General features: G+C 37.9%; 1 protein-coding gene across 4 annotated transcripts; it reads right to left on the bottom strand.

Annotated features, from left to right (window-relative positions):
* Positions 1–4,342: 4,342 nt before the first annotated feature.
* Positions 4,343–12,862, bottom strand: LOC141623279 (uncharacterized). 4 transcript variants are annotated; one of them, XM_074439372.1, is made up of 9 exons: positions 10,210–12,862; positions 9,399–9,479; positions 9,147–9,315; positions 7,549–7,581; positions 7,349–7,454; positions 7,113–7,241; positions 6,933–6,983; positions 5,287–6,759; positions 4,343–5,205 (listed from the first exon to the last, which is right to left on the bottom strand). In XM_074439372.1, exons 8-9 carry the CDS (start codon positions 5,563–5,565, stop codon positions 4,429–4,431), a joined length of 1,056 nt encoding a protein of 351 aa, XP_074295473.1. In that variant the 5' UTR covers positions 5,566–6,759; positions 6,933–6,983; positions 7,113–7,241; positions 7,349–7,454; positions 7,549–7,581; positions 9,147–9,315; positions 9,399–9,479; positions 10,210–12,862; the 3' UTR covers positions 4,343–4,428. The 4 variants fall into 4 exon arrangements, with proteins under 4 accessions (XP_074295473.1, XP_074295474.1, XP_074295475.1 ...); XM_074439373.1 differs by having other exon boundaries at positions 5,287–6,229; XM_074439374.1 differs by lacking the exons at positions 7,113–7,241; positions 7,349–7,454; positions 7,549–7,581; ... (1 more) ...; positions 9,399–9,479; positions 10,210–12,862 and having other exon boundaries at positions 6,933–7,068.
* Between the last annotated feature and the right edge of the window lie 2,981 nt (positions 12,863–15,843).

Below are 15,843 nucleotides of genomic sequence, written 5' to 3'. Positions count from 1 at the left end.
TTGGAGAAGATCGATTTGTTAGAGCCGCGCAGGATGAGATCATTACCATGATACTTCAAGACGATCACTTCAACCCTACCGCGTTGATCACAGAAACAAACGCGAATCAGCAGAAAGGATGGAGAAAATCAATCAAGTGGACCAACAATCAAGGAAGACTCTTCAAGCTCACCACTGGAGAAGGAGAGATGTTCAAAGGATAACCAGAAGACGATGAATTCGAGTCAGAGTCGGAGTCGGAGTCAGAGTCAGAGTCTAGAGAAGTCACTAAGGAGTCTCCTCCTGTCGTTATCCCCATTCCCTTTGTTTCTCCTAGCTTAGCCTCAAGTAGTAGCAGTAGTTCAGGAAATGTCCCAACCATTTGTCCCTTTACCGCCACCCACCACGGATCGGATGGCTTCTTTGTTTCAACTTTTCTCAAACTTTAATATGAATAAATCAGGTTCTGCTTACTCTTTGTGTTATCTTGAGTGCAATTCTGTTTACGATGATACTGAGGATGACCAAGACCCAGACTCAATTGAAATACCTCCCTACGTAGCCAAAGAAATACTACAGGAAGGGGAAGGGGGACCAGTAATAGAGAACACGAAACCCATCAATGTAGAAACCGAACTAGAACCCCAAGAACTTAGGATAGGGACTACCTTGAGCTCTACCGAAAGGGTCGATTTCATAGACCTCCTACATGAGTTCAGAGACGCTTTCACATGGTCCTACAAAGACATGCCAGGGATCGACATGGATATCGCCGAACATAGAATCCCGATTAAGCCAGGTTTCAAGCCTGTAAAACAGAAGCTTCGTCGAATGAGAACAGAATGGGCTCTCAAGATTAAGGAAGAAGTCGATAAGCAATTCAAAGCCGGGTTCATCAAAGTTTCCGAGTATTCCACTTTGGGTAGCCAACATAGTACCTGTACCCAAAAAGGATGGGAGAATCCGTGTTTGTGTTGATTTTAGGGACTTAAACAAAGCAAGTCCTAAAGATGACTTCCCTCTACCACATATCGACATATTGGTGGACAATACTGCAGACCACGCATTACTATACTTCATGGATGGGTATGCGGGTTATAACCAAATCAAGATGGCCATAGAAGACATGCATAAGACCGCCTTTGTCACTCAATGGGGAACCTATTGTTATACGGTTATGCCGTTTGGGTTAATAAACGCCGGAGCTACATATCAACGCACCGCAACTACACTTTTACATGACATGATGCACAAAGAAGTTGAGGTATACGTAGACGACATGATTGTCAAGTCCAAGGATAGAGAAGGGCATATTGCGAACCTTCGCAAATTTTTCGCAAGGCTACGAAAGTACAACATGAGGCTCAATCCTCAGAAGTGCGCATTCGGGGTAACATCTGGCAAACTCCTGGGATACGTCGTTAGCCAACAAGGTATAGAAATAGACCCTTCCAAGATCAAGGCTCTGATCGAAATGCCACAACCTCAAACAGAAAAAGAAGTCAGAGGATTCCTGGGAAAAGTGTAATATATAAGTCGATTCATATCGAAACTCACCATGATTTGCAAGCCTATCTTCAAGAAGCTCAAGAAAATGGATCACACCATGTGAAATGATGATTGTCAAAAGGCATTTGACCGAATCAAGGAGATATTGGCTAAACCACCAGTGCTCATGCCACCCCAACGAGATCAACCTCTTGGTTTGTATCTCACGGTAACCGAAACAGCCATGGGTGTCATGCTAGCTCAGACCATAGGAAAAAAAAGAAAGGGTTATCTACTACCTTAGTAAGAAGTTCTTGGAGTACGAGTGCAAATACTCACAACTTGAAAAGACATGCCTCGCTCTTGTGTGGGCAACGAAGAAGCTACGCCATTATATGCTTAGCTACTCCGTCAAAATATACTCCAAAATGGATCCAGTCAAATACCTCTTCGAAAAACCCGTCCTCAACGGACGTCTAGCAAGATGGACTTTGATGCTCTCAGAGTTCGATCTCAAGTACGTGCCCCTGAAAGTTATAAAAGGGCGCGCCGTTGTCGAATTCTTTGCAGAAAATCCCATCAATGATGCACAAACAATAGACACTTGGTCATTTCCAGACGAAGATATACTCCAAACTGATGTAGACTCCTGGGACCTTTACTTTGATGGAGCATCAAACTTAAGAGGATTTGGAATAGAAGTGTTGCTCATTTCTCCTGAAGGTGAGCATACACCAATCTCTGTCAAATTCGGCTTCGAGGTGACAAATAACGCTGCAGAATACGAAGCTTGTCTCATTGGACTACAAGCGGCAGTGAGCTTAGGCATTAAAAACCACCGAGTACATGGGGATTCATCCCTGATCATCAATCAAGTTACGGGATCTTGGAAAATCCGAAGCGAAAGCCTAACACCTTATCAAGCCAGAATAGATCAATTTGCCCAATTCTTTGATCACGTGACATATCTACACCTACCTCGGGAAGAAAATCAATTTGCAGATGCTCTTGCAAAACTTGCATCTTTGATTAATATGCCAGATGACATGGTAGAAATGCCTTTATGTATCGAATGACGGTCAGAGCCAGCTTATGTCCACCAAATCACCGTCGAAGAGGAAATCGCACAGGAACCCTGGTTCCAAGCAATCCTAAATTTCAAGCTCAACGACACCTATCCACCGGATATGGACAAGAGTGGACAACATGCTATACGTCTGCTAGCTTCCCAATACATCCTCATGCAAGGAGAACTATACAAAAGAACACCTCTTGGTGTAATCCTACGTTGCCTTGATCATTCACAGGCGCGGAAAGTGATGGAAGAAGTTCACAATGGAGAATGCGGTCCTCACATGAGTGGGCCCATAATGGCAAAGAAAATCACACGTTTGGGGTACTATTGGACCACAATGGAATCCGATTGCATCAAATACGTAAGGCATTGTCACAACTGCTAAATCTTCGGGAATGTACAGCATGTCCCTCCTTCATTGCTCTACACGATGACATCTCCGTGGCCATTTTCTGCCTGGGGAATTGACATAATCGGGAAGATAACACCAGCCGGAACAGGAGGTCATTGTTTTATCCTAGTGGCAATCGACTATTTCACCAAATGGGTAGAAACGGCTTCCTAGACTAGTCTTACGGCTAAAAACGTGGCAAAGTTCATACAGAACAACATCATCTGTCGATACGGTTGCCCACATGAGATCATTAGTGATAATGGATCACATTTCCAAGCTGAGACCGAGCAATTGCTAGCCAAGTACAAAATTAGGCATCACCACTCTTCGCCCTATAGACCACAGACTAATGGCGCGGTGGAGGCAGCAAACAAGAACGTTGTCACAATTCTCAAGAAAATGATTGACAACTATCGAGATTAGCCAAGCAAGATACCTTTTGCTTTGTGGGAATATCGCACATCTGTTAGGACGCCCACTGGGGCCACCCATTTCTATTTGACTTACGGCATGGAAACTGTACAGCCAGTCGAGTTAGAAATACCATCCTTGCGTATCTTACTCGAAAGTCAAATCCCGGAAGCCGACTGAAAGAGGGATAGATATGAAGAACTCATCCTCCTGGATGAACGTAGGCTACGCGCCTTGCATAATTTCCAAACATATCAAGCACGTATCAAACGAGCTTTCAACAAAAGGGTTAAGCCAAGGAACATCAAGGAAGGAGAATTAGTACTCAAGTCGGTTAGAGCTCTTTTACCTGTCGATCTACGGGGAAAATTTAAACCTAATTGGGCCGGGCCATTCCTAGTCAAGTCCATACTTCCACGGGGTGCGGTTAGGATCACAGACCTAGATGGGAATGAGTTTTCCAACCCGACAAACCTCGACCAACTAAAACGGTAATATGCCTAGAATAGCAACAAAAACGCGCCTCGCGTAACCTCACGTGTCGCTCTTGTGGCACTAAATAAACGGCTCCTGGCCAAGCTGAAATAAGCTAATGTCACTCTGCTCTTGCATTTTGACAAATTTGTCATCCTCATATCATCAAATAAACTAAATTTGCACCTTAAGAGTAAGTAAAAAAGCTCATGCTTATTTTCTAAAGTTCATTACAAGCTCTTGCTTAGAACAATTATTCTTTTACATTTACTCGAACTACGCGCAAGGGTTTGATTTAATTTTTTAATTGAATACGTAGGCAATCCTTCACAGGATACAACCCATTATTTTAAAATGTAAATAGAAGGACATTTGCGTCGCATTTGAAATTCGACAAAAATAATAAATAGAAAGTCACAACGGTTTCATAACCAATTAACCTTTTTTATTTCATTCATTTTCTAATAATAATACGCTACATAATAGAAAGAAATAGGCTAGGATTCTAAAAACTCCACCTTTTTATTACAATAATAATAATAATAATAATAATAATAATAATAATAATAATAATAATAATAATAATAAATAATAATAAAGACTTGGGCTATTCCTCCATTTTCCCTATGCCCTTGTCATTCTTGTCATACTTCTTGTCACGACCTCGAGCCGGACGCTCTTGCGCCACTTCGGACCTAATCATCAACGGTCTTTCTCGAGGCCTAGACTCCCCATTCCTGTCAATCACTTTATTCACGGCAGGAGAAGTCTTCGGTTTCTTCGAAGGATGAACAACTCGAAACCCGACTTCTTCCTCTCCCTCAGTCAAATGCTTCTCTTTCTCCTTTTCCACCTCGCGCACCTGGTAGTCAACAGGCTCGCGCTTCCTCAATCTCTCGTGCTCTTCCGGAGTAGTAGCTTTCCTCCATCGCAGATAAGAATCCGACACCCATAAGGCATTAGCAGAGGAGTTCAAGAACCACACGTTTCTTTGGGCCCATTTAATGGCCCACTCCCTTCGACTCTCAGTAGTAAGCGCCACGGCAGTCTGCGGGACGGTATCAAGTTTCGGGATCGTCTGCTTTAGTCCAACCTGTCTCATCAACCTCTCTGGAAAGATGCACACCATGAATTCCAAGCCAGGAATGCGCGCCGATCGAGTAGGATCCAAAGAAGACACTCCAGTGACAGATTTGAGGTGCCACCATGGTACAATCCACCTAATCAAGAGGCCATCATCACTCTTCAGTTTGTTCTCCCAATAATTGCAGACTCGGGTGAAGTCCACCATGTACAGCCTAGTTCTCATTGCAATCGAACGAGCATGATAAGAAGGAACATGAACTGGGGGCTCGATTAATCGAAGGCGCTCCATAAGCCAAACCTACCAAAAGCGGGTATTAGAGTCGAAAAAAAACGAAAAAAAAAAAAGAAAACGAAAAAAAAGAAGAAAAAGTTCTTTTACCTGCAGAATAACGGGACTTCCCAAGTACGGTAGGTCACGGTTGGCTTTCCTATTATCCAAGCCCAACAGGATCTCTCCTAAGCATAAACAAGCTGGGCTCCTGCGCAGCTCCATTTGCTCAACTAGGCCCAAAAGACGGGGATCACCTCTCAAGTCTTCATCAACATGCCCTTGAAGGACATACACATGCAACAAACAAAATCCAAATGCCCTTCGCCTAGCAACATAAGAAACGGTGGGGTCGGCTCTATTAATGAAACGGTCAATGAAGTCCAACATTCGCACTCCCTTTGAGGTCACTAAACGGTCCACCTCAATTCTAGTCAATCCAAGCAAGTCTCTAAATTTGCTCTTATACCCTTGCGAAGTAGAAGGAATAGCAGGCAAGTGTTCCGGGTTCCACCCACCGATCGCAGCAGTTTATTCAGGAAATGGGCAAATGTCGCCTCCGGGGAAAGCAAAAACATGATAATTCGGGTCCCAATAATCAAGACAAGCATCCAAGAACGGTTTGACAACCTTGATAAGCTTCAAACTCAACAACGATCCAAGATTATAGGCACCCATGTCGTGTTTCTCCATGTTGGAAAACTCATTAGTCCACTCTTTTAGGCGAATCTCCAAAGTATTCTTGATGAGTGATTATATTGAGAATTTTATGTAATAAGACGAAGAAGATACGGAAGAATTGTGTGAATAAAAGCTCTATCGACGTGGTCAAAAGGCCCAAAACTACCGGGGGGAAAAAAAGAACCAACAACCTTTAATTTTCACACGATTTTACCAAACAAAAGGCCACAAAGGCTAATTAACGAAACAATCAACATGACACATAATAAATAAACGGCAACGTAAGTCAAAGATTACACCTAACCTAAGTGATAATTTTGAGGAGAAATAAGTGCAATAGTTTGTCTGTGGACGGAGAACTGGACGCCTCATCCTGAATGTTCAAACAGACAAAAGTACCTCCATGTATAAGAAACACTAACACATGAGAATATTAATTCCACTAACCAAACAAATGTACCATTTCTGCAATTCTACACAAAGCTACCATGACCACACATTTGCATAAGCAACACTCAACACAAATTTTATATTGGTCATCCTATAACAGCTTCCCAATGTGCTAACACCCAATAAGTTCGCAAACTGCCAGACTCCATCCCACAATTCACAGGATCGCTCTAAACATGAGCCAGTGTTGCAATAACATTTTACACGTATATCCCCGAATCCAAGAACTCCCAAAATTGTCTTGTTTGCACAGAAAACCATTCAGATGGCCAATTACTTATTCTGGATCAAGTCACTACTTATAAGCTAAAGTTAAAAAATGAATTATTAACTAAGGAGCTTTAAATGTGCAATTTCTTATGAACAGTTAACTTAAAATTTATCTATTCAGGACAGCATAGCCGAAAATGTAGAAAACTCGTAATCTCACCAAATCTCGCACAAACCAATCCTCTACATTATACACAAGCAACATCCCTTTAAAACCCACAAAATTGTCATCACACCACCCTAACATACTCAAGAACTAAGCTAAAGAAGACCTAAAACCCAAATATAAAAGCAGCTAAGACCACATTCAGTAACCAGACTACAACATAAATCGAGAAGGGACATGTAGATGATACCTATGAAGGAGAAATTGAATGACCGTATCTACAATCTCGTTTGACAAAAACCTGACATGAAACGAAAAAGTAGTCAGATGAATCAACTTGATACATGGACAAAATATGTGGAGCTTGACTATAATATGAAGCTTAAATGAACACAAGTAAACCACATGGGCACATTTTTCAATTTCGTACCTTCGATTGATGACAACAACAACTTCATATTCTTGAGGTCGGCGATACAACTTGGCACGAAAAAATGGAATGTGTCAATGTGGGTTACTGGGTTTTGTGTCTCCGTAATTAGATAACTGAACATTCACCCTGCAATGACAAAGAATTCAAGTATCAAATTTTAATCTATAGTTTTCTTAAAACCCAATAAAGATTCCACAGCAAACAAAACGACGGCACATCAAATGCACCAGTACCTGAAATTCTTTAATGTCAACAATTGGGAAAAAACTCCTTACTCTGCTCCTCGTTGCATGAAGAAAAGACCTTCAAGTCCTTCCAAGAACATCCATGATGATCAGTCTACCACAATAATACAAAATTAGCCACAATAATAACGTTGCGTTGATGCCTCAAGGGATTCAAAAAAATTGCAGGCTAAGGTAGGGTGGCCTACTATGAGAATCCTTCGACTTCTCCACCCTAGGATCTGCTATCACAATTAAAACAGCACAAATATGAGAGTTGACCAGGATGGACAGTAACGGTAAGCTTCTTAAAACACAAGATCACATATAAGCAGAGTAAGAAGGTGTTAGACATACAGCAAAGGCGCTAAACACAGTAAAGGGAATACCATTCATGCCAATCTCTGAACAAGCAAGATATCCAAAGTAAACGAAATACAATTAATATGTATGCCATTATGATACCCTTTTCTGGGCCAAGTTGAACTGAGCAAACACCATAAAGCACCTGGTAACATGGAAAATTTCAAGCTATAAGCCTGATTAACCTGACACAATGAACAACCCAACTAATAAGACCAGCGCAACGACAATTTAGGGATACCGTATAAATATCGGGTTCCATTAACTCGTCGCCGTGAAAAAATGTCATTGAAACTATAATCCCATTAACTCATTGCAAGAAAGACCAGGTCATTGCCCTTTTTCGGTAAAAATAACCTTAAAAACGTATTCCATTAACTCATAGTGATCAAGTAACCTGAGGATCACAACTAAATGTGGAGAACATCAGAGGCTGATCAAGCACCCAACAACAAGAACTAACACGAAATAAATGCAGCGAAGTGCAAACACAGCACACGTTGCAGGAAAATAGTCGGACCCATAATAATAAGTTTCCATAGAAAAATGTAATTATAACCCTTTTTTGTAGATGAATGTAAACAAACTTCTACAAGGTAATCAAGTGTAGCAATACTATACTATACTTTATAAAACTGTAAACAATCAAATTTGCACAGGACAACAAAGTTCAGCAAAATAAATCGAAAGACACTAAAAAAACGCAAGAGAAATAAGCTAAAGAACAACAAAACATGAAATGGCTACCACCAAAAGAACAAAATTCAATAGGGTACTTAAAATGGCCACAAAGGGGAAAAAAGGAGAAAAGGATAAATCGGAGCACTCACCACAACCCAACACAAGGGCAGTGTACACAAACGAATTGGAAGGTAAGTGAGGGTTATTTATTTTCCTGGGAAATTATTTGGTACACCACGTAAACCTATAGGACTCTAAACAAAGCTACAATACAATCATAAACCGAACAATTGGCATTCAGGCACACCAAAATCAACACCTAAACATTTCCAGAGCCAATCCGTAGGCAACATATAATTCATAGCCACTCAATCCATGATCCAGCTAACCTAAGGGTACACTAAACCTTGAGTGCTAAATTGTGTCAGCAGGGTATAATACAATACAAGCGAGAGTTTTTGGTTATCTGAACTGAAGACCGACCTCATTAACCCCAACAACAGATTATTTGCCTCTAGCTCTAATAACACTCAACGATGTTTGGCAACCACCTCGAATAACCCCCATTGGTGATGGCATCATCAATTGTTGTGAGAAAAAGGCTGAGAAACCAACAGTACAGCTCGCTACCGATTGGAGCTTACCTAATTTGTAGACAATAACAATCACAGTAATGCCCCATAGTCATAGAAACTCAAGAAGAATATGGAAGCTTCAGTTTAAAAACGCCAATAACCATAAGATTCATATTAGAATACAATACCTCCTAGCTCGCGCTTCTTAAAACGTATGGATTAGATGTAAACAAGGCTTGACTACGGCAAAGAAAAGCAAACTAAAGTACCGAATACATCAGCACCCCAGTATAGACAGCATAACGGTCAGATGTTCCACATATCAATAGGCGGCGAGAATTTGGATACCATGAGCACCTGAACACACGAGAACAGCTGTAAGCTTTTTTCCGAGGAAGTAATTCAAAATTAATAAGAAAGCAAGTTAAAAGATCACATACATAAACGGCCCTACACATCCGGTTAGAGATACACACACACCAAAGGTCCATAGCCACCAAAAGCCTTGACACCGCTAGTTCCTGAGCATACAATAACAAATCAAGACGACCCATTAATACCATCGTGAGATAAAAAGACAAATGCGTCTAGATGCAATGTATATGAGCAGAACAGGCAGACATAGGCCTAGGCTCCAAAGCAGCCAGGTACAATAAAAATTCTCCTAGTTACGAACATCTCTAAAATCTGTTTGGTCCGGTGGCACAGCCAAATTTCAGATGGCCCAATGGTCAACCCAAAAAGAACCATCACAACAAGTACTGATCACACATGGCTGCAGTGCCAGAAGTTGTCTCTTAACCGATAGTTTCACTGCCGACAACAATAAGACCAACTAAAGTAATACCAACAAACACTTCCGTTAACAAAAAAGATAGTAATAACAACACCACTAATAATAAAAACGATACAAATAATAGTGATATTAATAACAATAATTACAGCAGTAACAATCCTAAAAATAATCGAAAATGAACACAATAATAGTACCAGCACTATTCGCACCCAAAATAATAACGACAACGATTACAAAAAGGGACGTAGCTGGCGTCGCCTGCACTACAGAAACAAAGCCCCAAATCCAAAATCGTAACTAACAGTTCCCAATCTATAGTAAAAATTACGGATCCAGAGCTCAGAGTGCACTTTCACCAACATGTTAACCACTTAACAATCAGTTATTAAAACGAGAGAAAAACATTAGTCTCAAAAAATCAACAAACAATAAGATTTAAGATTAGAAGTGAATACCTAGGTGTTGATCAGAGATGTGGACCGCAGCCGGGAAGCAAGAGACGGATAGGAATGGGAATGAGGAGAATGGAACAAAAGAAAACAGAGGTAAACTGTTGATACAGAAGATCGAAAAAGATTAAGGTTCGATTGATGTCGACGGATTGAGATTGAGATTTAGAAGAGGGTTGTTGATGGCGAAGCTGTGAACCAGATTGAGAGTGCGCAGGAAGATTGAAAGGCGGAATGAAAACAATGAACGAAAGATATTAGGTTAAGTTAGAAGGGAAGGGTGGGATTGAAAGGGAGAAGTCAACGGTTGACAGTGGCCAAGAACTATTCATCGCTACAGTGTCGGAAGTTCTCTCTTTATAAAGAGTAAGGATTTGTGGACGTTGTGACATTGAATGAATCGGATTTGACAATATTTTATTCTGGAAAGATTCATCGTTGTTGAATATTTGAATGCTATAATGTCGGGTTATTGTGTTCATAAAAATGAAAATAGAAGTTAGAGACATGGAAGAAAACATAAAAAGAGAAATTTTACATGTTAGAAACATTACCTAGAAATAATCTAGTATAACAAGTCATTTTTATTGGAGGATTGTTTAAAGAAGATGTAATTAAGAGCTGAGATTATTTTCGGATTATTAATAGGTGAGATTATTCATAGAAGATAACCTAAAGGTGGTATTATTTCCGTCAATTCTACCAGACAAAAGCCGTCATTTCATTGGTAATCATTCCTATTGAAACGAAAGATTGCTCGACTAGCAAAACCTAACTAATTGTCTAACTCAATATCCAAAGAATAATCGAATATTCATCCAATTAAGGAGCATACACTGCTTATTTTATTTGCAAAAACTAATTAGAAAATCCTCCAACTTTCTTTAAATTTAGGGAAAATGCACGCGGTGCCCTTCAACTTTGATGTTTTGCCCGAAATACCCAATTTTTTGATCTAGAGAACTTTAAGAGACTATAACTCGTGTTTACGAACTCAGAAAGTGACGATTTTTTTTTTCAAATTGATTATCATTTCGAGAACTACGACTTGAAAAAAAAATTGTCGAGTTTGGAATTCGTGAGCGAGAGATATGGTCACTCAAAGTTTGTTCATTAAAAAAAACTTTGACGTACAAAAACTCCTAGCCACGGGATCCAAATACGATAATTTTTTTTTTCAAATCGTAATTCTCGAAAATATAATCGATTTGAAAAAAAAAATTATCATTTTCTGAACTCGTAGACACGAATTATAGCCTCTTAAAGATTTCCGGAACATAAAATTGGGTATTTCGGGCAAAAATCGAAACTTCAAGGGCATCACGTGGATTTTCCCTTAAATTTATTTAGAGTGATTGTAGTTTGCTGAAAGAAAAAAAATATTGATTAAAAAATTTAAAGGAAAAAAGCGAATTATGATAATAAAAAAAAATGTAGGGAAAATGCACGCGGTGCCCTTTAACTTTGATGTTTTGCCCGAAATACCCAATTTTTTGATCCAGAGAACTTTAAGAGACTATAACTCGTGTTTACGAGCTCAGAAAGTGACGATATCAATTTGGAAAAAAAAATTGTCGAGTTTGGAATTTGTGAGCAAGAGATATGGTCACTCAAAGTTTGTTCGGTAAAAAAAACTTTGACGTACAAAAACTCCTAGCCACGGGATCAAAATACGATAATTTTTTTTTTCAAATCGTAATTCTCGAAAAGATAATCGATTTGAAAAAAAAATTATCATTTTCTGAACTCGTAGACACGAATTATAGCCTCTTAAAGATTTCCGGAACATAAAATTGGGTATTTTGGGCAAAAATCGAAACTTCAAGGGCACCACGTGCATTTTCCCTAAAATGTACGACTCAGATGGAGCAGATGTGAGCATGAGAAAAAACAGCCCAACATCTGTAACGATGAGTCCTCAAGAATTACTCGATTAATTTACCAGACTCGTAACCGTATCAGCTACTCAATTTCTCATAACTCTGATACTTGACTTATTTATTCTTTTGTCATACGTATTTTAATCAAATGAAATACATCAAATAATTAGAACAAAGGAAATACAAATTACAATCAAATAAAACAGTTTTTCTAATGTGTGTCTAAAATATACAATAAAAATATCCCAACCAGGACAGAGGTTTTTTCAGTAAAACTGAAAAAATCTGGGAAATTTGGGCAGTAAATAGTTGGGAATGATCAATTTAGCTGGTCATGGGAAGTGTAGAGAAACTTTTACTGAGATTTATCCTCCACACAACATTACCAGCCAAATTTAAACCCTATAAAAATTTCAGAAAATAAAGAAATCAGATTACAATTGTTCTCATGTAAAACCGTTATAAACTATTATACGGTGTACAACGGTCTTAAATAGGAAATTTGAAATAGGTAAAATTTCTCGAATCTTGACGAAAGCGGATTTGGTAAAAACAACAAACCAGCTTGGTCAGATGATCGAGGTTTTAATATGGCTGATCTCAGGAAGTATTCTTTCATTATTCTTTCCAGATACCGCTTAACCAGCTTTTTATTTAAAAAATCATAAATAAATATACAGCACGAGTAAAAAATAGTATAGAAATAATAAATTTAAAAAAATAGATAAAAAATGGAGAATTGAGTAAAAACAATCGGGGATTGGAAACGAAAAACTATGGGGGGATGAGAGATTAGATTAATGGCGTGGAGGGAGGTGAATAAGAGTATTTATATGGACAGGAGGTTAGGGTGGAGACTGTTAGGGTTTGTAATTGCGTAAATGGGCTTTGGAATATGGCAAGATTTGCTGTTTGTTTGGGCTTAGGTTTTTTGTTTGGATTGATTGATTATATTTGGCACACACATATATCTGAAACTAGCTTAGTACCCGCACAAGTTCTTATTTGTGACGGCCGATATCCGTCACAAGCTTGTGAGTTGTGACGGATTAAATAAAACCCACATAAAAGGATAAAGACAAGTCATTTGTGATTCCCTATGCATTTTACTTTTTGTCTTATCTACCCACGTGGGTGATATTTGACTCGTCACAAGTGAGACCGTATAGATAATACATAGATGAATTGATAGTTACTACAGAGTATGTTATAATATAAATTGAATGGACAAATATAGAACAACAATTAAGAATTAAGATTACATGTAACAATAATACTCCTTACATTATCCAATTTTTTTTTTTTTTTTTTTTTTTGCATATTCACCCTCTCCGTCTCATTTATTTGCTTACATGAGATTAAAATAACCCTCATATTGAATAAAAACGGTAAACGAATAATTAGAAGAGAGGAAATAATTCAAAATATATTTAAGAGCTTGGTGAAAAGAGTTACTCCCTCCATCTCAATCATTTATTTGCCTTTGATTAATTAAAATATCCTTCACAAATAATAATAATAATAACGTATTATTGTAGTATAATTTCAGCAATCTTTAGACTAAGAACTTGCAAAAGATTACATACAAATATACAATCACATTTAACATGATCTGATACACTTTCCAAAATAGTAGTGCATGACATTTTGAAAACAAGTATAGAATAATCAATTATTATTTTTATTTCCTTACGATTAAACGGATCAAATTAGATAAGAGAGTTTTTTGTTACTATTTAGATATTCCGCTTTTGTCTTATTTATGCTATTAGACCCGTTTAAAATTTAAGAAAAATACACCCGTATTTAACAAGAATTTCTGTTTAATAATCAATATTTTTAAGATATTATCTTCATGTGTTACTTTATTCCATTAGTCACCAAAACAACAATGAAAATTTTATTATTTCTCGATATGATAGTTAACCTTTTTTATTTTATATACTAGATTTCATGCCCGTGCGATGCACGGTTATATACTAATGTCATTCCACACAATTCTAGGGTAATAAAGATTCCAAAATTGAACAAAAATATTGTTATTTGATTACCTAAAAAAATAAAGAAATTAAATTGTAATGTTTTAGGAATTACAAAAATGGTATATTGTTTTGTATCTGACACTAATTCGAACTCAAACAAAATATGAGCGCCCCTATGCCTTCCTTTTTCTATGTCTAATACAAACTCTAATATATGATACATTCATACAAAGTAGAATTATAGTCACTCTAAAATCCAGATGATGATAGGGGCATGCCTTGAAGCAATTATTTATGAAATAACTTTTCAATCCCTTTAACACATATAATAATGATTTCGTAGATACTTAGTAATTAAATAATATACTCAGAAGGTCAAATAATTTGTAATTTGTAATATTCAGATATTAAATGATTTGTTTAGTAAAGTTTTAATGTTTAAGATAAATTATTGCTCTGAAAATTTTACCATAATTAAAGTAAAACAAATTGTTATGTGTTCGTTAATAACTTACTTTGTTTGTCCAACCATTATATTAAGTTTTAAGGAATTATAATACCATGTTTATCAATCATTTCTGCAGCCCTACTTCTTTATCCGTGACTTTTGACACAGAAAGTCCTAAATTCGTTCCAAGCGTTTTCAAATAGACCGTATGGAACGACTATCACCCTTTATAATTCATGAGCTCCCTTTTCATTTAACTTTTCTTTTGATCTAGCCCGTGTTAGCTCTACCTATAAACATAGTCTAAGGCTAAAACGGGTTTTATAATTTATACCCCTCCAATTGTTAGGAATTAGCCCATATCACTTAAATAGGGTTAACAAACGTTAAATTTATGGGCAAGTGTATAAAATCGGATTAGGTGTTGCTTTATGAAGTCAACTTTATTAAATGTTGTCAAATTACAAACTTTGTTCGGCAGATGTGGGAAAGATAGAGAAGGTGTGTGACCTTCGACTATTGGTTTTGTTTTACTTCCTATTATTGAAAACTAGTTTGGATGCCCGTGCGTTGCAACGGGATAATTAACTTAGTAAACAAAAATTGGTTATAAGGTCTTAATATTTACATCTTATGTCTTATCATTTATTTAGATAGATCAAAAGTCAAAACATCTTATTTAAGAGACGCAAAAGATGTTAGGTTGATAACTAAGTTCCAAAGATGCATCATATTTATAATCATAAGACCACTACATCTTATGTTAATCTTTCAATGTGGGACAATTATACAATAAAATAGAAAGCTCCAGGGGGTCCATATTCTAGGAGCCCAAACTATGGGATTGAATAAATCCTCCTCTATCTGTTGCGGATCGAGGGCTCCCTCCCCTTTTTCCAATTCCGATTTGTCTTTTTCATAGAGAAATCTATGATCAAGGATAGAACAAGATCCATTTTGCATCATATCTAAGGGATTCCTTAGTTCGGGCCGAAGAAACAATGTCACTCGATCATTATCAAACCGATCGCAATCTTTTAAATCCGTGAGGATCCCACCCGAGCGCCTTCTACTTTTAATAGACCATGAACTAGATTAGAATCATTCTCAACGAGTCCATAAGAAGTGATCCCCTTTTTTCCATCGGGTCCGGGTAGAGACCAAAGATCTTGAGCGACCGATCCGGCAGAACAACTCAAAAGATAAAGAAGTATCGTTAATTTCTTCATGCTCGTTCCAAGTTCGAAGTACCATTTGTACAAAGAAGAATCCCCTTCGTTACATGATTTCTTCTTCATATAGATAGATATAGGATCTATAGGGCAATTAC

The sequence above is a fragment of the Silene latifolia genome, chromosome X (assembly GCF_048544455.1).
Source record: "Silene latifolia isolate original U9 population chromosome X, ASM4854445v1, whole genome shotgun sequence".
NCBI classification, from domain to species: Eukaryota; Viridiplantae; Streptophyta; class Magnoliopsida; order Caryophyllales; family Caryophyllaceae; genus Silene; species Silene latifolia.
This window is presented reverse-complemented; position numbering and strand designations above follow the sequence as displayed.

Excerpts from the sequence above, each read along its gene's own strand:
- LOC141623279 (XM_074439372.1), bottom strand. The coding sequence starts at position 5,565 with ATGTTGGACTTCATTGACCGTTTCATTAATAGAGCCGACCCCACCGTT. Across the intron at positions 5,206-5,286 it reads GAAGTCCCGTTATTCTGCAG|GTTTGGCTTATGGAGCGCCT; the intron begins GTAAAAGAACTT and ends CGCTTTTGGTAG.